This window comes from Malus sylvestris, chromosome 5 (genome assembly GCF_916048215.2).
Source record: "Malus sylvestris chromosome 5, drMalSylv7.2, whole genome shotgun sequence".
Classification (NCBI taxonomy): Eukaryota; Viridiplantae; Streptophyta; class Magnoliopsida; order Rosales; family Rosaceae; genus Malus; species Malus sylvestris.
This window is the reverse complement of record NC_062264.1, coordinates 19659938-19682459: the sequence shown is the minus strand read 5'-3', so window position 1 is coordinate 19682459 and position 22522 is coordinate 19659938. Positions and strand designations below refer to the sequence as shown.

The 22522-nt window shown below is 39.1% G+C and overlaps 1 protein-coding gene across 1 annotated transcript; it reads left to right on the top strand.

Annotated features, from left to right (window-relative positions):
* The first annotated feature begins 371 nt into the window (after positions 1-371).
* LOC126622616 (uncharacterized) lies at positions 372-1562 on the top strand. The gene is made up of 3 exons (XM_050291385.1): positions 372-384; positions 511-815; positions 951-1562. Exons 1-3 carry the CDS (start codon positions 372-374, stop codon positions 1560-1562), a joined length of 930 nt encoding a protein of 309 aa, XP_050147342.1.
* The last annotated feature ends 20960 nt before the right edge of the window (positions 1563-22522 follow it).

The window sequence follows — 22522 nt, the reverse complement described above, 5'->3', positions numbered from 1 at the left end:
GGCTCACATGCCTTGTAACTGCCATGTGTCATAATCACAATGGTTTATGTATTTGAATGGTGATGATGACTGATGTAAGGAATGAATGAATATATGAAAGTGGAGCATCATTTTGCAATGGTTATAATATTGCAGTTGTGAATATTCCTCTCTCTCTCTCTCTCACTCACTCTCTCTCTCTCTCTCTAGCTGCTTCCTTCTATTCTTCTTGCTCTTCGAAATCCAAGTGTTCATCAATGAAAGATTACTCAAATCTCAACATGGTATCATGAGCCTAGGTTCTATATGGAATTAGGGCGTCAGATCTATGAGTGCTGTGCTCTGAAATCTAACGTGAAATTTCTGACTCAGTTCATCGATTTAGGTCTCAAATGGCTGGGTCAGGTAGTAGTGATCTTCGGGCTCCAATATTCAATGGTGACAACTATGAATTTTGAAAGATCTGAATGAGAACTATTTTCAAATCACATGGAATCTGAGATTTAGTTGAAAAATGTCTTGAAATTCCAGAATCGAAGGGGAAGAAGGTCGAAGTGGAAGGGTCATCGGATTCAGAGAGAGCATATATGAATGAAAAGCTAATGAAGGATGTTAAGGCACTGGGTATCATCCAAGGAGCTGTCTTGGATGACATTTTTCCCAAAATCTCAAACGAAGAGACCTCAAAGGATGCTTGGGATATTCTACACCAGGAATTTTATGGCGATAAGCAAGTGAGATCCATTAAGTTGCAGGGTCTATGCCGTGATTTTGAGTACACAAGGATAAGGGATGATGAAACCTTGTCTGTGTATCTCACTCGTCTTCTCGAGTTGGTGAATTAGATGAAGGGTTACGGGGAAGATTTACCCAGAGAGCGATTAGTTTAAAAATTGCACATAAGCTTAACTAAGGAATTTGATCCTGTTTGTTATGTGATTGAACAAACTAAGGACATTGAAACTATTTAGGTACAAGAAGGAATTGCAGCGTTAAGAGGATTTGCACAGTGCCTTGATAGACATGCTGGGAGTACCACTGAGAGAGCATTCAGTAGTATGAGTGTGAGTCCAGATAGAGCTTTCAGTAGTATGAATGTGAATCCAAAGGGAACTCAGCCAAATTCCTCTTGTGGTAATTTTAAACCAAAGAAGAATTGGAAATCGAAGGGAAAGAAATGGGATCCTAAAGCTCAGAATCTTGCTAACCAAGGTGGCAAATATGATCAGGGAGGAAAATCTGACCAATCTAAGGGAAAATGCAAGCATTGTGATAAGTTACACTATGGTGAGTGTTGGTTTAAAGGGAAGCTAAAATGCCATGGATGCAATCAATTTAGTCACCTTATCAAGGACTATGATCAACCAAACAAGGCTGAAAAGCTTGTAAACTTTGCAAATCAGGTAACAGAATCTGCAACCATGTTTTATGCCTGTCATTCTACTACTATTGGAAGGAATATGAATATATGGTGTGTAGACAGTGCATGTAGCAATCATATAACCTCTCATGAATCTTTGCTTATTGATGTTGATAAGAATGTGAAGTGTAGAGTTAAAATGGGCATTGGAGATTTAGTGTAGTCAAAAGGCAAAGGCACATTGGTTATAGAGATGAAGGGTGTGACTAGGTATATCAAAGAGGTTAGAGCAACTCCACCCATGGAGCCCTCCCCCTGGCAATCCACTATTGAATTCACCCTATTGAACAGTAACTGCCTTTAATGAATAGTAACTACCCTTAATGAACAGTAATTGCCATTTGCATGTCCACTCTTGGAGACCTCCCCCCTGGCAATAGGCAATAAAATATTAGTTTTTTTGTGTGTTTAAATAATACAAAATAAAATTATTTGTAATTTCGGATAAGATTTTTTAAATCGTTCTCGTTGCGCCACATGTCATTTTATAAAAAAAAAACAATTATTTAGTGATGGATGATAAGAGCATATTTATGCGCCTTAGTTAGCTAGTTATGCATTTTCGTTATGTTTTCTTTGTTAAAGTAGTCTCTTAAGCTATTTTCATGTGTTTTCAGGTTTTAAGGGCATATTATACAAAAAGATGCAAATTGGAGCTTTTTGGAGCAAAAGTGAGCTTGGATTGAATAGCACATGCTTGGAACAAAAGGTTTGGATGAAATTGAAGATTTGAAGATTTGAGGATTCCTAGTCCAAGAAGGAGTCCTAATTGAAGAAGGATTCCTAATCAACGAGGGATTCCTAATTGAAGAAGGATTCCTAATCAACGAGGGATTCCTAGTTGAAGATGGATTCCTAGAAGAATGAAGATTCCTACTCAAACAAGGTTTCCTACTTGAAGTAGGAAAGTTAAGCCTAAAAGTTGCTATTTTGGGTTGATCTTTCCTAAACCTAAATGGCCTTAAGTTTCAGCGACATTAGAAGGTTCTTAAGCGTTGGAAGACACAAAGAAAGGTTGGAGAGCATTTCCTTATCCTTGCCGTGGGTTAGGGTCTATTTCCTCTTAGTTTTGGGTTTCTAGAAGCCCTATCCTTTTTCCCCTAACCCTTGCCGCACTTCCCCCTTTCTAGAACCTGTTTTCTTGCCTTGCAAGGCTTTCTAGAAGCCTTATCCTACCCTATCCTTACTTGCCGCACCCCCTAGGCCTTTTTCCTTGTGAATTCTGATTTCTAAGCCTTTTTCCTTGTGGATTTGGGTTATCCAAGTCCATATCTGATTACCCTAGGGTTTTAAGTGCCTATATATACTCTTATTCACCCCTTGGCTGAATTACCACCCCTCATAATACATCATTCATGCCAGAAACATACATCCTCTCTTTACCGCAGCCTTCCACCACCATACTCCATAATTCCTGCCAAAAACCACCCCTTGCCGCACCACCCATCCATCCTAAACACCACCATACATCCCCCATCCATTCCACACCATTCATAACCCCAAAAACTTGTCCAAAATCTCTGTGCCGCAGCAAGGAGGGAGGAGGAATCCTGGATGCACCTGCTGCCCAAGTTGGAGTATCTAGGTGTTCTCTTTCTTTGGATTTTAATGTTTAAATTTATATATCTTTGCTTTGTGCGTATGAGGAACTAAACCCCCCTTGGCTAGGGGGGATTCGAAACCATGTTTATGCTTGCTATATGATTTGATTACTTCTAATTGCGTTTCATAAGTTGTGAATTCAATTTACTTATCTTTATGAATTAAAACTGATTTGTGTGTGTTGGTTGAGAGTGCACGCTTAATTTTCATGCATAAGTTTGATGCTAGGATATAAGGGAATTTCACCTAATCGTTATGAACTTATATTCGCAAGTAGTAAAGGTTGTTGATCACAATCGTGTTAAGTAAATTCTTGGCATAAGTTTCATGCAATTCATAGTAACAAGTGCCTCGCCAATGCTTATGATTTTCATAGAACTTAATGATCTTTGCTTGTATCTTTGTTATGCAATTCATGCAGGGAACTTGTGAGGAATGCTTTGGGTTGTCGTATGCAATTCATCCAATTCGATAACTTTAGGAAAATCTGAGGGTTAATTAGTGCAATTCACGGTTAATCTGGGGCGTTGGGAATTCATGGTTTAGTGAGAAGCAATTGGAAATCGTTTTATATGCAAGTGTGACATGTGTGGAGGAGAACCCCTTAGCTAGCTTTCCATCCATTCACTTTAACCAAATTCGTTTTAAAATCTGTTTAGTTTACAAAGTTTTTGTTTGTTTTCAATTTTCGCCAAAACCAATTCCCCATTTATTTTTAAGTGTTAGATTAGTTAGAAATCAATTTAGTTTGTGTTTTTAAGTGTCTTGAGTCAAGTTATAACCTATTTTCGTCCAAATTGTGTTTTGTGTTCAAAACTGCCCAGAAAGTGTTTTTAAGGCAGTTTTGAGTGTTTCTGGGCTGTTTTGAGTCTTTTGGTTTGTTTTAGTGTTTTAGAGTTTAGTTTTGCATTCTTTGAGTCTAGTTTAGTGTTTTAAACTTTGTTTTTACGTTTTTGAGTCAGTTTTCAAGTAATTTAGCAATCCCTCCTAATCCCCAGCCTAGAACGATCCCTACTTACATACTTTGCTACAATTGATAAAAAGAGGGTTTAATTTGTGTTATATATTTCGCATCAATGGATTTCGATAAGATTTTTATCCAATGTCATCATGCCGCGTGTCGTTATCTTTTGAGAATCTTTGACGATAGATTTCGATCAGATTTTAACTCGTTCAAAAATGCGCCACGTGTCATTATCCGAAAAGATAATTATTGGAGATCGATTTCGATAAGATTTTTATCCAATACGATCGTGCCACGTGTCATTATCCATACGATCGTGCCACGTGTCATTATCTTTTCAGAATCTTTCAGAATCTTTGGTGTGTTTTTTGTAGTGAGTTTTTTATTATTTGGTATGTTTATGTAATTTTATTTGGTGTGTTTATGTAATTCCATTTGGTGAGTTTTTTAGTTTTATTTGGTGTGTTTTATAATTTCATTATACGTGAACAATTTGATGAATAAAGATTCTATTATTAGGATAAATATATTACGAAATTAAATAAATGTACTCTCACTTTAAATAAAGTACTAACTTCAATAAATTGGAAACAACATAAATAATAAATTACAACCCAAAGTGATTGGAAAACTATGGGCTCCGATTACAAAAAGTACCCTATTCATCATCACTTAACCAATCTGTGGTGCTAGGATTATCTTGTCTTGTTGTGCTAGGACTATCTTGTCTTGATCTCGCTTCTCTTGCACACCTCCTTTGCACCACATCCGCTTTCTCCGACTGCCAAAAATATTTAGAATTTGGAGACATCCCTTCTAAATGCGTGTTCATCATGTCATGATCTAGTTGTGCAATTCTTTCTTCTCTAAGCAACTCCCTTTCTTGCCTAAGTAGCTCTCTTTCCCTCTGTTCAGCTTGAAATGCTTGTTGAATAGCTGCAACTTTTGCCTCATCTCTAGCCTTTTCAGCCTCATATTTCGCCAATTCCCGCGTCAACGTCAATTCACCTTGATGAGCAAGTTCTTGCATGCACTTTCCATAATCATTCTTGGAAGCACTCCCTTTCCTCTTTGAAGCCTTCTTACCTTGAGGACTAATTGGATAATGGGTCAACCCCGACGCTTGTTCAGGAATGGGCGTTTTAGGCACTTCTTCTCCATCTTCTTCATCAACATGGGAGCCATGATCGGGTGTAGAGTGTGGAGGGGTGCTGTGTAGAGGGGTGTTGTTCATGCATACTTCTGGACCAATAGGCACAACTTTGAATTTAAGACAATCTTTAACAATATTCCAACATTCCCACTGGTTGAATGATTTGTTTCTTGATTTGATTTTGGCAGCATACCATGCTTGTGCTTGAAGTTGCTACAAATGAATAATAATGAAATTATTAGGTAACAAATAAATAATACAAACAAATAATAATAATGAAATTAGGTCCCAAATAAATAATACAAACAAATAATAATAATGAAATTATTAGGTAACAAATAAATAATACAAACAAATAATAATAATGAAATTAGGTCACAAATAAATAATACAAACAAATAATAATAATGAAATTAGGTAACAAATAAATAATACAAACAAATAATTATAATCAAATTAGGTAACAAAATAATAATACAAACAAATAATTATAATATATTCTTACCTCATCCGCATAATTTGCCCCACTTCGAACATTATTACTAGCTTGTGTCAAGGCATCTCTCCACGTACTAAAGGAATGGCTAAGTATTTTCCAACGACTGGACATCGATTCTTTGGTTCTTTTCCCACCTATTTGCTCAAGAAATTTGGTATGAATTAAACTCCACATTTCTCGCAACTGCATCTCATTACCCGTAAGGGAATTATGAGTAACTTCAACCCAGCTAGTGCACAACGCAACATCTTCAAGAAGCGATCAATTCGTACCTGCATCAGTAGTCATTTTGTGGAAAAAAATTGGATTGAAACTTTGAGAGAAAGATAGGAATTTGATTGAAAGTAGTTGAGAAAATATGAAATTGTGGTGTAAGGTAGATGGAGAATAAGTGGTATTTATAGAAAAGTAAAAACAATTTTTTACAAATATTTTTCATATTTTTTACAATTTTTTCGGATTTTTTACAATTTTTTTTTAAATTTGTATTCAAATAATTAATCTCTGCCGTTGGATTTTAAAAAATTTGAATTCAACACTCTAGATTGTGCCACGTGTCATAACGGTAACTTTTCTTAATTTTAAAACTATTTTTTTAAAATTTATAAAGCAGATTAATATCAACCGTTGATCTCAGATCGAACGGTTGATATAAAATTAGCTTTTTTTATTACCGTTGCACATCGGACAGCTCGTATTAAAGAGCCGTTGGGATCGAACGGACCGTGGGAAGCCACGTGGCTTCCCAACGGTCATTGGGTTTTCTGAGGCGCGCGGGTCCATGCCCTGAAATCCAGTCGGGCGACGCGCCTCCACTCACGAGTGAGGGGCACGTGCCTGACATAAAAAAAAATAAAAAATAGGCTGGACCCAGGCCTTACGTCAGCCTAACGTCACAGGCCTCGGGCAGCAGGCCTGTCAATTTTCCACGGGCTTGCGACTCGGGCTCCCACCCTCACTCGAGCCCTCCAACGCTGGACCTCTTCCCACCGGCCCTTGGGCCCTTTCCTGAAGCCTGTCCCCTAAGCAACCACCATGGGTGGAGTTGCTTTTATGATTGTACCTGGGTTGGATGAAAACTTATTGAGTGTAGGGAAAATGGTAGAACATGGATATTGGCTTATGTTTGGTGATTGCATGGTTGATATTTATGGAGATAGACAGATGGAAGATTTGATTGCAAGTGTCCCAATGAAAGGAAACATATGCTTTCCCTTAAGTTTGGAATATGTCAATCCTCACATGGCTAATAGAGCAACTGTTGAAGACTCATCTTGGTTGTGGCATAGAAGATATAGACATCTAAACTACATTAGTTTGATGCTTCTGCAAGAGAAGGAAATGGTGCATGGTTTACCTAGACTACAAGTCTCTGATCATGTTTGCTCTAGATGTGCTACAAGGAAGGGTCACAGGGAACCATTTGACAAGGGAAAAACTTGGAGGGCATCATAACCTCTAGAACTTATTAACTCTGATATCTTGGGTCTAATGCAGATAACCACTCTTGGAGGCAACAAATTCTTTCTCACATTTATTGATGACCACACTAGGATGTGTTGGGTGTTTTTCTTACAACACAAGTAACAAGTCTTCAACATTTTCAAACTGTTCAAATCCATGGTTGAGTTATAGAGTGGCTACCAAATTAAGAAACTCAGGAGTGATAGGGGTGGAGAATACACATCCCTAGAGTTTTCTAAGTTCTGTGAAGATATGGGGTTAGAAAGGCAACTGACTGTTGCATACTCTCCACAACAAAATGGTGTTGCAGAGAGAAAGAACAGAACTGTGATTGAGATGGCTAGAACTGTGATGTATGAAAAGAAGATTCCTTTGAAGTTTTGGGCTGAAGCTATGAATACAACTGTGTATTTGCAAAATCGATGTCTAATAAGTGCTTTGAATAACATAACTCCATTTGAGGCTTTTAGTGGCAGGAAACCAAGTGTCAAACACTTGAAGATATTTGGTTCTCTGTGTTATATTCATATTCCTTCACAGAAAAGACACAAATTGAAGGAAACTGGTGAGAATGAAGTATTTGTTGGGTATGGCAGCTATGAAAAAGGATATAGGGTTTTCAACTTGAGAGCTCAGAAGGTTGAATTATCAAGAGGTGTGATATTTGATGAGAAAGCAATGTGGAATTGGGAATCTAATGAGGCAGTGTAATTTTCTATTCCTTGGAATGCTGAAGGAAGCTCAAGGATAACTGAGCTTGATTCTGAGTTAAGTGATTCACCTCAGTTTATGCAATCTCCTCTAAGATCACAAACAACTAAGGACTTACATACATCTCAAGAATCTAGATTTCTTGGTTCTCCATTTTCATTCTTAGAAACCTATTATCATACTCCACAGAAATGGAAGAGTTTGAGTGATGTATATGCTCAATGCAAGATCAGCATTATAGAACCTGAAGATTTCAGTGAGGCAATCAAAGATAAAGCTTGGAAAAAGGCTATGACAGAAGAGATGATGATGATAGAAAAGAACTCTACTTGGGAGTTAGTTGATAGGCCATGCAACAAACCAATTGTAAGAGTGAAGTGGGTCTAAAAAACAAAGCTGAATCTTGATGGTTCCATTCAAAAACACAAAGCTAGACTTGTAGCCAAAGGTTACACACAGAAACCTAGGGTTGACTTCAATGAAACCTTTGCCCCTGTGGCAAGGTTAGATACCATTAGGACACTCGTTGCACTAGTTACACAAAAAGGTTGGAAACTGTGGCAATTGGATGTTAAATCAACCTTTCTGAATGGTGTTCTCGAGGAGGAGGTATATGTGGACCAACCTAATGGTTTTGTGATTAAAGAGGCTGAAGACAAAGTGTATAGGCTAAGAAAGGCATTTTATGGTCTAAAACAAGCACCAATGGCTTAGTATAGTGAAATTGACACATACTTAATTCACTGTGGCCTTCACAAAAGCTTAAGTGAAGCAACTTTATATGTGAGAAATAAGGAAGATGTTGCTACTTTAATTGTGTCAATCTATGTTGATGACATAGTGTACACAGGGAGTAGTGCAGAAATGATGGAAGAATTCAAGGTTGAGATGATGTGCAAATATGAGATGTCAGATTTGGGTTTACTTTATCATTTTCTTGGAATGGGGGTAACTCACACTGAAGGGAGTATATTTATACACCAGAAAAAGTATGCTTTAACTCTCTTGGATAAATTTGGGCTAAAAAATTGCAAGCAGTGAACACTCCATTGGTTGCAACTAATAAACTGAGAAGAAATGATGGAAGTGAACCTGCAAATGAGTGTTTGTATAGGAAAATTGTTGGGAGCCTTTTGTACTTAACATCAACTAGGCCATATATTATGTTCTCTGTTAGTTGTCTTGCACGATTTATATATCTAAGAAGCATTATAAAGCTGCTAAAAGAGTCCTAAAGTATATCCAAGGAACAATTGACTTTGGGATTGAATATGTGGTTAGAAAGTCTGCTCTATTGATTGGTTACTGTGATAGTGACTGGAGTAGATCTCAGGATGATATGAAAAACACCTCAGGGTATGCTTTTTCATTTGGGAGTGGAGCATTCTCATGGGCTTCGATTAAGCAGCACATCGTAGCACTTTCAAATGCAGAAGTAGAGTACGTTAGTGCAGCTGAAGCAACCTTTCAGGCCATTTGGCTTAGATTTGTGCTCGAGGACTTTGGAGAAGAGCAAGCTGCTGTAACTTCCTTATTCTGTGACAACACATCAGCTATAGCCATGTTTAAGAATTCGGTGTTTCACCAAAGGACCAAGCACATTGACAGGAAATTTCATTTCATTAGAGATGCAATTCAAGAAGGTGTGGTTGATTTGATCTACTACAAAAGTGAAGAACAGATTGATGATATTTTCACAAAGGCTCTTCCTAAGGAAAGGTTCAATTACATGAGAAGTCTACTTAGTGTGAAATCAGTTTACAATTTAGAACGGAGTGTTGAAAAGTAAATTGCTTACTAATTTCTTGTTAGTAAATGATTTACTTAGTAAATTCCTATTTGTTCTTTTTCTGTTGAGATAGCTTAAGCTTATATGCCAAGTGTAGGGTCCTATATCAGTTTTCATTTTCAATAGCTCACATGCCTTGTAATTGCCATGTGTCACAATCACAATGGTTTATGTATTTGAATGGTGATGATGACTGATGTAAGGAATGAATGAATATATGAAAGTGGAGCATCATTTTGCAACGATTATATGTTGCAGTTGTGAATATTTTTCTCTCTCACTCTCACTCTAGTTGCTTCCTTCCATTCTTCTTGCTCTCTTCGAAATTCAAGTGTTCATTAATGAAAGATTACTCAAATCTTAACACAACAAAACGGTAGAGATCTTGAGGTTCTGATGTTAGAAATATACAAATCTTCTTCCTTCTTTGTTCTGCAAAAAACTTGCAAATCCATGAAGCATGAAATCTACAGTGACTTAATGATTTATGAATTCCTGAGATTTGATATCTATCTATCATGCTTATGGATGGTTTGGAATCATGTGGTAAAGAACAGTGAACAGAGGTGAAAGCAAAGAACCATGTGACTCAACCACTGCCCAACGCTACGCCGATGAAATAAAACCCAGAAAACATCTCAATATTCTCATGTTCAAGAATCAAAGGTAACAAACTTGTTTCCTGCACTGATGTTTGGGTTGGATTTATGAATACTATGCATCATTGACTTTCTAGCGAGCATCTTTTTTATTCGTTGAACTAAAACCGCATTTATGCTCATGTATGATTGTCTGTAGGTACCACTGAATATATGGCAAAAAGGAATAGGACCACATATGATAGTAATGCTTGCAGATCTAAGAACGAAAGGTACAAATTTTGGACTTTTTTCATCCCCTGTTATGATGCATAACATGCATTTATACTGCGAACTACCTCTATACATCGATGAAACTGAAACTTTCAAAGATATTAATGTGCATTTGTTCCTTGGTTGCATGCCCCTTTAAATTGAACTGACTGAATAATCTAATTACTCACATTGTGGACCCTTTTGTATTACCCGGACCTCTAAATTGTAGAATGAATATAATCTAGAATTTAAAATTGTCTGTAAATTAATTTTCATGGGAGAGAGTGGAGCAAGTGGGTCCAAGTTTAAATTCTGATTTGTGTTGCCTATTTAGACTGCATGCTTAGGTATTGCTGTAAACACAAAGATTCCTTCAACAAATGAGACAAGAACACGTGTATAAAGAAATTGTTTATATTAATGATTTAGGGTTACAATCTCTTTTACAATTTTGATCATTTGATTCGATCTCCGTAAGGTGTAGATTTGTGGATGTGCTGTTGATCTAAGGGTCATCGAGGCTTGATCTGGGATGAATAGTTGCCTTAAGAATTTGGCTTGGGGCATACGAAGAATCGGCATGTGTGGTTGTGCTTGTTGATTTTGGAGATGTAGGGTGTCGTTGATCCAAAGGTCATGGTGAATTGATCTTGGATGAACGAGGGCTGCAAGGATTTAGCTTGTGGCAAAGGAAGAATTGGCACGTGTAGGGGCGCTTGTTAATTCTTTAAAGGTGTTGGCGAAGAACAAAGAGAGCTTTCTTGATCCTTCCAAATTCTTAGGAATTTGGGAGGTTGGATGCTTGAGAGCTTTAGAGTTTCAAAGCTTTAAGGATTTTAGGGAATGAATTCTCTTCCAATTTAGGAATAGAGAAAACGTATGTCAATTGGTCTCCTGGAATGAATGAAATGGCTTGTTATTTATAGAGTTTTTCAAGCCTTAATTTGAATATAATAATCAGATCAAATAAATCATTTCTGCCAAGTGTTGACACGTATCCTTTTTGATGACTTGTTGAGTCACACACCACGTGTACAATTTATATGACATGTGGCATGTGACATGAATGCCTTGGTACGTTGAAAATTTAATGCGTTGGTCAACATTTATTTCACCGAAATTTTGATGTCTACAAATGCCCCCAGGTGTGTCATATACGTGTGCTTGTCATGTGTAGAAGATCTGTTTTGAAGTCCCTCATGTAGATGTCGATTTAAAGGCCGTCGAGGCTTGATCTTGAATTGGGCTTGGAAATTTCTTCAATGACCGTTGAGGCTTAATCTTGAACTAGGCTGGATGGTTCTTTAAGGGCTGTTGAGGCTTGGTCTTGAATGAAATTGGACCGCAAGGAGCTTCACGTGGTGGATGATCTTTAGCTTTGGTAGTAGATGAATCAGCATGTGTTTTGTTGCGCTTGTTGACTTTCCACAAGCTTAATCTTGAACTGGGCTGGAGGGCTCCAAAGGTCGGAATTACTTCTTTTATTTGGAGCTGAATTTGATTCAAGGGTGGTGAACACTTGATCTTGAATCGGACTTATGATTTCTTCAAGGGCCATCGAGGCTTGATCTTGAATTTAAATGGGATTTCGAGCAGTTTCACCTGGCAAGTGAGATTCGACTTTGTTGGGGATGAATCAGCACATGCAGTTGTTGTGCTTATTGATTATCCATGAGCTTGATGTATCATTTTCACTTGCCTTATCTGTTCTCCAAGCAGATATGGTATTTTCTCTGGAAGTACATCAACAGTTGAAGATGAGTACTTGAGAGCAATGCTAGGTAAGCAATCAGGGAAGGGGTTCCAGGCAGTCAGTTCTTAACTGGAAGCTTGATTCCAAGTGCCGATTGTTTGCTCAATTTCTCCTTGTCCTGCAGGTAAGAACAAAGACAAAGAAAAGGACAGGAGAAAGCGTGATATGAAGTACTTTCGCTTTAGACCCTAATGATATGGGATACTTTTGCTTTTGAAGAAGTAGTGGTGATTTAACGGTGTTGCATGGTGAGGCTTTGCTCTTCGGTGACGGTGCTAGTAAAAGGTTGTTGAAGCTTCTCGAGCTCTTTGATTAGAGCAACAATGCCGAGCTTGGATTTGACTTAGACTCATTCGTCTGGATTATGCGGTTCTGCACGGAAGGGCATCATGCTATAGTGATCTGTTCCAACTCATCATTGTGCATCACTGCATTCTTCTCTGCTTGTTTCTTTTGCATAGCAGAAATGGTGCGCAACTATTTACCTTTGGCTGATCCTTTAAAGCATCACTTCTCAGTGACTCATCTATGCTTGGCAGCTTTAGTGTAAAAAGCCAACATCATATCAACTGTTCTGAGGTATTTGCTGAGGAAATTTGAGACCTAACAACAGCTGAAAATGAGTACTCGAGAGTAATGTTGGGTAAGCAACCATGCACAGGTTCCGAGCAATTAGTTCCAGGTTGGAAGTTTGATTTCAGGTTTCGACTGATTGCTTTCTTTCAGGCAAGAGGAAGGGCAAAGGAAAAGACAGAGAAAAAGCATGATATGAGTTACCTTTGCTTTCGTCCCTGATGATATGAGATACTTTTGCTTTTGAAGAAAATAGTAGAAGGTTTTGATACTAATGCAAAACTTCTCGATCAAAACTATTTTCTTGCTGAGGAAATGCGTTGAGCATTTTGAGTGACTTGTTTGAACAATTATTCTCGAAGAGAATGAAGATTGAATATGTTGAGAGGTTTGGTTGCAGGTGCACTCTCAGTAAGGAATTAGAGTTAGGCATTTTGGAGGTGTGCTTTGCCATGGAGGACGAAGGTAAACATATATAAGGATTTCCCAATAGCAGGTAGTGGTGCGGATGTGGCTTTATCACCTATGCTTGTTGGCAACAGTGATGTAATTGAAACTGTAAAATTTACATGTTTCAACTTTATCAGAGATTTTTTGACAAAGTTGCCCGTGATATTTGAAAAGCTGAGATTGATCTAAAAAGTGCTAACAAACTTTATTCAGGCAAATCTGGCTTTTGAAATTTAGAGAGCGGTGCCTCTTTGATTAATTTTTTTTTTTTTAACAAGTGCCCTTGTTGCCTCTCATTTTTATTTAGGCATCAATTGTGTTCAAAAGCGTGCTCAGAAAGTTATTACCTGTAGGAATTTCCCTCTTTTTGCATTTCTGAGATTTCGATTTATCTGACCTCATTTTTCTTCATCATCTCTGAAAATGGCTTGCCCATCTGATTGTCGTTTAGATTTGAATGTTGTGGAAAATGCAAACATGTCTTCTCAAAATAACATATGGCAGCCATTCTTCTTATCCCCTAATGATCCTCTTACAGTTGAGGACTTTGTGATGAAGAATAACATAACCGCTATGGTGGTAACTAGGAATCTTCTTACCCCTAAAGATAACAGGATGTTTTCCAAGCGGTCCGACTAGTTGGCTGTTTGAGATTCTCTGGCTTTCAGTATTCAGTGTGCAGGCTTTGTATCAAATATGGGCCAACGCCTTCTTGCTCGAACTCGCTAGGTTGAATCACTAATGGCTGAGGTGGCAAGTCTCAGACAGGAAATCAGAGGGTTCAAGCACGAAAACAGAGAGCTACTTGACTAGTTGCAGGAATTCGAAGGTCGGATTCAGAGTGACCAGCAGATGTTTGTGGCTTTATCATCTGGAGTTCTGCCAAGTGTTGAAGCTCCAAATAATCAACCTCAGGTGCCTCCTCCTTCTGAGGTTCTACAGAGTACTGAGGCTTCCCATGAGCAACCTTTGTGAAGGCTTCCTTAATTTTTTATTTATTTATATGTATGCAAATATTCGTAATTTTTTTAGAGATATCAATAAATAAGCTTTATTTTATCCCGTGTTTTTTTTTTTGTTTCTAAAAAAGTAAATGTCGGCACCCATCCAAAACCCATGCTGTACCATTACAATTGCCTTTTGTTTTAATTTTTTTATTCTTAAAACTTTTTTTTATTTATTATTTTTAAGATGGTGCCTAATGCACCAAAGATCTTTTATCTTATATATATATGTTTTTTTTTTGGTCACATGGTGCCGTGCACCATTAAACTTCTCTATTTTTTTATTCTTTTTCTTTTTCCCATTCCTGAGAACTCAGGAGCATGATTCTTTGCCGGAGAAGTGAGGTGGGGAGCATGGGTCTTCCACTTGTTTGCCTTATGTGACTTTATAAAAGAATTGCTGCCTTCTCCTACTTCAGTAACCAATTGTCTTCTTCTTCTTCGCAGAGCAGAGGAGACATAACCTTCAACCAGACTGACGGTAGAGAGGAAGAAGAAGGTGAAGAACACGCAGCAGATTAGAACTCGGGTTTTAACCTCAGAAGCTTCCTCTGGCATGCCGGCTCCGTTTATGACGCCTGGTTCAGCTGACTCTGCCCTACTCCTTCTCCCAACCGGGAATGCTCTCGGGAGACCATTATATATATATATATATATATATATATATATTTGCTTGTTGCCCCCTACCGTCACTGCACCGCCGTCGCTGTGCTGTTGTCGGTGGAGATCGAGGGAGAGGGAAAGCCAGCAAACTCCTTTGTGAAGCCTTTACTCTGTGAGGCACTGAGGCCTATTTGCTTTAAGAAGAGGACGACTTTAATCCTTTGGGCCATATATCTCTACTAATTAATAAAACCTCTTTGTCAATCAAAAGAGGTTAAAAAGACAAATTAGTCTTCTATCACACAAAAAAAATGATGGGCAATAATGTAATTTTACAGGTCCAAATTTTACTGTTTTTTATTGAAGCATCATCTACAGGTGATGTTAAAATACCTCCAATATTTATTTTAAAAAAAACAAAACAAAAACCTCTCACTCCCCCACGTTCTTTCTCTCTGCCTCTCTCTCTCTCTCCTTCTCATTTTCTAAAAAATGTGTTCATACACACAAAGTGTGTAGGCAAATTCTAGCATATATATACATACATATATATATATATATATATATATATATATATATATATATATATATATATATATATATATATTGCTTAAGGGGAGGGATCCCCATTTTTCTAAAAAAATGGGGACACGCTCCCAACTGTTGGATTTAACTTTAATGAAATTGTGTGGTTGAGATTGTGTGACCTGTGTTTTAATCTCAACCACACAATTTCATTAAAACCAATCTAACGGTGGGGAGCGTGTCCCTTTTTTTTTGAAAAAAATGGGGATCTCTCCCCTTAAGCAATCTGTGTGTGTATATATATATATTATATAATACAATGATTTATAACATGTGTACCCCACTGATGGATTTCTTTGTTGTAGTGCTAGAAATCTTTAATTTTGAGAAAACGAACATTGTGCCTGGATTCTCACGGAGCTTTCAGGGATGTGGTAGTTGATGGCAGAGTGAGCAGGATGTGGGTATAACTATGCTTTTTGCTGCCTGGTGCTTGTTGCAGTGAGTCACTTTTTACCGTATGGTGCTGTGCAAAAGACTGTAGCAGGGTTACACTATGCAGTGCCTTTTGATCACAATTTTTCCTCGGTGGTGACGTTGTTATTCAATGCAAGAAACTACTTGCGTAATTGCTGCGGGGTTGCGTAGTGCGATTGCGTAGCATTTTGGTTTTCTTAGCTACTATAGTGTGCTTTGAAGGATCGTCTTGTAGCTGCCCTCTTTGCCATGTTGCTCAAGCTTTGTGGTTGATTTTTTTCATTGCAACCGTGGTATTTTTTTTTTCAAGTGCTTTAAGAGTAACACCATCACCATTCTTGTAAAGGAAGGCGATTCGCAAGATATAGGAACAATGTTGAAACTTTGTGCGCTGTTGATTGGCCCTAAGGCGTTTGCTCCTCATCGAGAATTCTTATCTTGAACCCTTCGCACCATGTTCGTGACAATTCTCTGGCTTCGTTCGAGCTTCTTAGTGATCGTACCCGTAGTGGAGCTATGACTTAGAATAACACTTTGCCAACTACTGGAGAAGCCGTCTTTGCTGAGTTGTATTGGAAGTGGCTTGAAGATGTCTTAAGCTGATCTAAAGATGTGTTTACTAACGGGGCCTTTATCATGCTATGTACGTATCTTTGTTTAGTTATGATCGCCATCCTTTTGTCATTCATGCGTTCTTTGAGCATTGGTGTTCAACGACCACCACACTTCACACTGCATAAGGGGAGATGTCGATGTCATGTTGGGATCTCCACAAGATAGGAGGCTTGCCGATCCAGGGTAAGTTTTACGACGAGGTTGTTCCCAGCGCATTGCAATAACCGAGGATTGCCTGCGAGCTGCCGCTATTTGTTTTGGGCATTTCACAAGCTTTCTAAGGAGCCTCAGGGTAAGCCAGGGATGAAGATATCTTCATGGATCTGATTTTGGTATTGGGGTTCCATGAAGTACAAGAGGCATTTGAAGAAAATTGGCCGCAACAAGATAACCAAGCCAAAAGGAGACCCAGACCCATCAGGCACCATTGGTTCAACTAGGCATTGTACGCCTGCCAAATTGAAAGCGTTTGACGAACTTGGTGTAGCATCAAAGCATATAGAAGAATCTTACCTATCTGCTTTCTTAGCTTGGCTTTGTATGTTTTTTTTCCCCAAAGATGACGTCAACTTTATTCGTCCTGGCATCTTCAAAGTGGCTAGCAAGATGGCTGTAGGCGAATCTTTTAGCCTTGCTTTCCCAGTCTTACCCATTATTTATGATGGCTTGAGCATTATTTCAAACTTAGTAAGTACTAAAGATCGTGCTGCGATACTTCCCCACCACTATGTGTATGGTTGGTTGGGTGAGTACTTTGACACTCATTTTTCCTTGTCAACTTTAGACAAGTTGAGGCATTCTTCATCAACTCCAATCAAGTCGAGGCCTTTGATGACGAAGTATTCTGGCGTGCTTTTTGCAAAGAGCCTTGATGATTTGCAGGCGTAAGCATTATTTAAAAGTTGTGAAGGTTTGAGAATGGACCATCTAGTAAGGGTTGGCTCAACGCGGCGATACCTCATAGATGAATCGCACATTCATTTCTCAGACTTGTCTTATCTTATGAGTATTCGCTCAGGATATGTTTTTTTTGCTGCAAAGAGACCGATGTCTTATTCAGCCATATAGTCCTCACCGTTTCAGCAGGCAATTTGGTTTTGTCCAACATGTGCCAGGCGAGCTGAAGGAAAACGCCCAGTCGAAATCCTTGTAAGACGTGTATATGCATTAGAAGTATTGTACCTATGTATGTACAAATGCTTCTATCACCCTGCTGGCCAATGATGAGTTCAAGAGTAGTCCAGTGACCCGTGCTTACGTAAGTTAGTGGTCAAAGGTACATCATGAAAACTTGGGGATCGCAAATGGCACCAATTATTCTCATTCATGTAATGATGCGCCGATAGAGGGTTGTTCAATGATTCCTATGCAGTTGGTACATTTCGATTGCGCAAGTGCAGCTCATTTGCAAGACAGACTTGTGGTTTTAGCTCCTTAATGTATGTGCTTGTTTTCTCAACATTCAGATGCTTCTAAAGAGGTGGGTGATGAAGTTGACTCACACAAAGATAGACTTGCTTTGCAGCAGCGTAAACAAATTTTAAACAAGCGACCATTTGAAGGTGCTCAGGTTGATAGCGACATTAATTTTTGTTATAAGAAGAAGAAAGTGTGGATGCCTGCTCAATTCGATGGTCATGTGTCACTTGAGAAAGATCTACATATTTCTTTTTTTCTTGTGATTTCTTCTGCTTTCATTGTTTTAGCTTTTGTTTCTAACATCTTTCTTTGCCTTCTTTAGGCTGAGCCTTCTTGTTCTTTTGATCTGGGAAACGCAGATGTTCATTCCTATACTGAGATACTATTTGGAGGTAATTTACCTACAGACGGGGAGATTGGGGATCCGCTTGGTGCAGAGCTTGTTTCGAATCTGCCAAGTTGCCCAAGTTTTCCATGTGTAGGTGAAGGTATGCAAGAGCCCGTCATGCGTCCAACACCTTTGCCAACTAGCTCTAAGATCTCTTTGAGAAGGCTGAACCTTAGTGGTACTGAGCAGTTTATCCATTGCATTAACCTTCGTGCGGCCATGGATATTAAGAACCATATTGAGGAGAAGATTTCAAAGTGTCCATTGGAAGACCTTGTGTTGCTCAATGAGGATTTTTCGAAGCTTGTTTCTGCGATTGACAACCTTAACGTTGATTCTTCGTCCTTGAGAGTCGAAGTTGCCGAACTTGTGGCCGCCTTGACTGAGTATTCTTCCTTGCACGTTATTTCCTCGAATAAGTTGAGTCCAAATGTTAGAGCTCAACAACATGCGGCAATAGACTTATCAATTGCCCAAGTCCGGTCTTATCAGCATGCAGCTTTGAAAGATTATCAAGTCACATGGACTTCTTTAGCTTTCATCTAGGTGCGTCTAGAAACGTTGGTGCAAGAGTAAGAGCAGTTGGGAATCGAAGCATCATGACTTAAAGGTGTTTTCTCGGAATAGGGGGCTACTTTTTCTCAGTACTAAGAAGAGATTTCACGTCTAGAAAAAGAGAAAGGCATGGCTATGGAGTTGCCTACCTTGTCTTCCACCGATGTGGAGACCTTGAAGACTTTGGAAGGCTTGCTTGAGGATCGTCGTCGTAGTTTTAGGGACATAGCTTTCAAGTAACGTCTTCCATTTTTTTTTACTTTAAGCCTTCTTTGCTTTTGCTCATTTTTGTAATAAGGCTTTGCAGCCAAATCCTTCTTTTAAAGAAATAAAGTATTCACATTTTGAATTTGCCTTCTATTCTTCAAAGTGTTTGTGTTTTTGTTGATGATGTGACTGTACTTGAAGTTTTGAAGTTTCAAGTTGCCTACGCACTTTCGATTGAGGAGGGATCAAGTCATGACGGAGTGATGGTTTTTTTTTTGTTTTACCGTACATAGTTTATGATCTTGCGGGCCAAGAGCATTGAGTGTCGCCTTTTAAGCTTGTGCGAACAAGGAGCGTGTGCCGTGTACAGTTTAGGCTCATGCAGGTGATGAGTATGGTGAGTTTGTTTTAGGGGTACTAGCGCTTCAAGAATCTGCCATTGATAGGGCCGATCTTCAAGCCATCTTCCTCCATGATTAAGTAGATGTCGTTGGTGTAGACCTCTTATATTGCGTATGGTCCATCCTACTTTGATGTGAACTTGCTTTTTGTGTTGCGAGTTGTGATGATGGGCTTTCGTAATGCCAAGACAAGATCTCAAGTTTGGAAAGACCTTAGGCGGACCTTCTTGTTGAATGCCTTGGATAGCCGTGCTTGGTAACATTCTAAGTGTTGTTGAGCTTCGAGTATCCTTTCATTGAGTGCTTCAAACTCTTGAAGTCGTAGCTTTGCGTTTTCCTTTTCAGTCAAGCCTTTTTGTTTAGCCATCCTTAGTGAGAGGATTTGACTTTCTAGCAGTAAAACAGTTTCCACGCCATATACGAGAAAATAAGGAGTAGCTTAGGTAGGAGTCCTATGTGTAGTCCTATATGCCCAAAGTGCTTCAATTATTCTTTCGTGCCAATCTCTTTTTGTTCGGTCGATTACCTTCTTCAGGAGGTTGCACAACGTTTTGTTGAATGTTTCTGCAAGATAGTTGGCTAGAGCATAATACATGGAAGACTTGTGCTGCTTGAACTTGTATTTCTAGCAGAGCTCGTCCATGAGTCGGTTAGAGAACTGTTTTCCATTGTCGATGATGATGTGGCGAGGTACACCATATCGGTAGATGATATGCTCATTGATGAAACGGACGACAATTTCCTTCCTGACTTCCTTTAGAGGTACAACTTCAGCTTACTTGGAGAAGTAGTCAGTTGCGGCTAGAATGTAAGCTTCTCCTGCAGATGACTTTGGTGAGATTGGTCCTACGACGTCCAATCCCCATGTGTCGAACGACCATGAAACAATTGTAGGGTGTAATGGTTCATGCGATTGATGTATGAAATTGGCGTGGAATTGGTAGTCTTGGCACCTTTTGGCATATTCCAGGCAATCCTTCACCATGCTCGGCCAACAGTAACCCATTCTCTTAAACTAGAAGTGTAGTTTTGGTATAGACTTATATGTTTCGCATACGCCTGAGTGTGCTGAGTATGTTTCTTCCATGGCTTGATTGGTTTCTTCCTCACCTAGGAATATTAGAAGTACTCATTCAGAAGAGCGTTGGTAGAGTGTTCATTTGTAGTAGAGGAAGCAAGGTGCTCGTTGATGTATTTCAGAGCGGTGTCTAGGATCGTCTGGAAGTTTTCCATACTCTAAGTAGTCGATCAGCGGCTGCCTCCAATCTTCAGTGTAGACTGGAAGTACTGAGATGATGTTTGTATCATCTAGTAGCATTTAAGTGATGAGCGAAATCTCCCATCTTTGGCAAACTGGCATGTTTGCAACTTTGTCTTCTCCTAGTGCCATACTTGAGGCTAGGTTAGCAAGAGCGTCCGCCATTTGATTTTCTTTTCTTGGCACATGTTCTAGTGTCATGGCTTCGAACTCTTGTAGCAGTTGAGTTGCTAGCCGGAAGTATGGGATGAGATTATCTTTCCTCACTTCATATTCAGTCAAGAGTTGATTGATTATGAGCTTGGAGTCACCATATAGTTCTAGGGTTGTGATTTTCATATTAATTGCCATTTGGAGTCTGATGATCAGCGTTTGGTACTCAACGACGTTGTTGGAGTATAGCTCACTTAGTCGGAAAGAATAGGGTAGTACTTGTCTTTGTGGCGACATAAATACTAATCCTACCCCCGTTCTGTTTGCTCATGCGGATCTATCAAAGAACATCGTCCATGTCGAGAAGATGTCGACGTTGAACACCTCTTCGTCAGGCAAGTCTCTGAGATTTTTTAGTCGATTGGGGTTGGATGATCGGCATGGAAGTCTGCAAGCGCTTGTCCCTTGATGGCTTTAGCTGGGACGTAGATGATCTCATACTGAATGAGAAGCAACTCCTATTTAGCTAGTCGCCTTGTCAAAACTGGTTTGGACATGACGTATTTGACCGGGTCAGCTTTAGCAACCAAGTGGATGGTGTAAGCATACATATAGTGCCTTAGCTTTTGGATGGCAAAGACTAGGGCAAGACACATCTTCTCAATCGGTAAGTAGTTAAGATTGGCGCCAATGAGAGTTCTACTTAGGTAGTAGAGTGCTGTTTCCTTTTGGTCTTCATTTCCTTGTGCTAAAAGTGCTCCAATTAAACTTTCCTAAGCGACGATGTACAATATGAACGGCTTCCCAAGCACAGGTTCCCCCAGGACATGTGGACTTGATAAATACCTTTTTATGTTTTCAAAGGCATTGTGGCATGCTTCGTCTCATACGAACGAAACATCCTTCTTCATGAGTCGACTAAACAGTTGACAACGCCCTGCCAGGATAGAGATAAACCGTCTGATGAAGAGGAGTCGTCCTTGTAAGCTTTTCAACTTTTGTAGGTTCTTTAGCTTTGGCATACTTGGATGACCTTGATCTTGGACTGATCAACCTTAATGCCGCAATGTCTGACGATGAAGCCAAGGAACTTCCCTGACATGGCACCAAATATGCACTTCAACGGGTTCATCTTGAGGTTGTATTTTCACAGCTTTTTGAACACTATTCGCAAATCCTTCAAGTGATCTAATCTATTTTTTATCTTGACCACCATATCGTCGACGTATCATTTGACATTCTTGTGAAATATGTCATCAAAGATTTTCTGCATGCACGTTGATATGTAACTCCAGCATTTTTCAAGCTAAAGGGCATTACTTGGTAGCAGTAGATACCTTTTGGAGTGCGGAAGGCTGTTAGTTCCTCATCTTCGAGAGCCATGCAGATTTGATTGTATCCAGATGAGTCGTCTATGAATGATAGTACCTCGTGGCCAATGGTTGCATCCACCATGATTTCAATGATTGGCAAAGGAAAGTCATCATTTTGGCAAGCATCATTGAGGTTGCGGAAGTCTACGCAAACACATATTTGTCCAGATTTCTTAAGGACAATGACGATATTGGAGATCCACTTAGGGTACTGCACCTCTCGAATGAAGCCTACTTCGATTAGCTTGTCAATCTCTGCCTCAATTTGTGGGATGAGCTTGGATCAATAGTGTCTTTGAGTTTGCTTTATCAATCATGTTCTAGGCATAACCG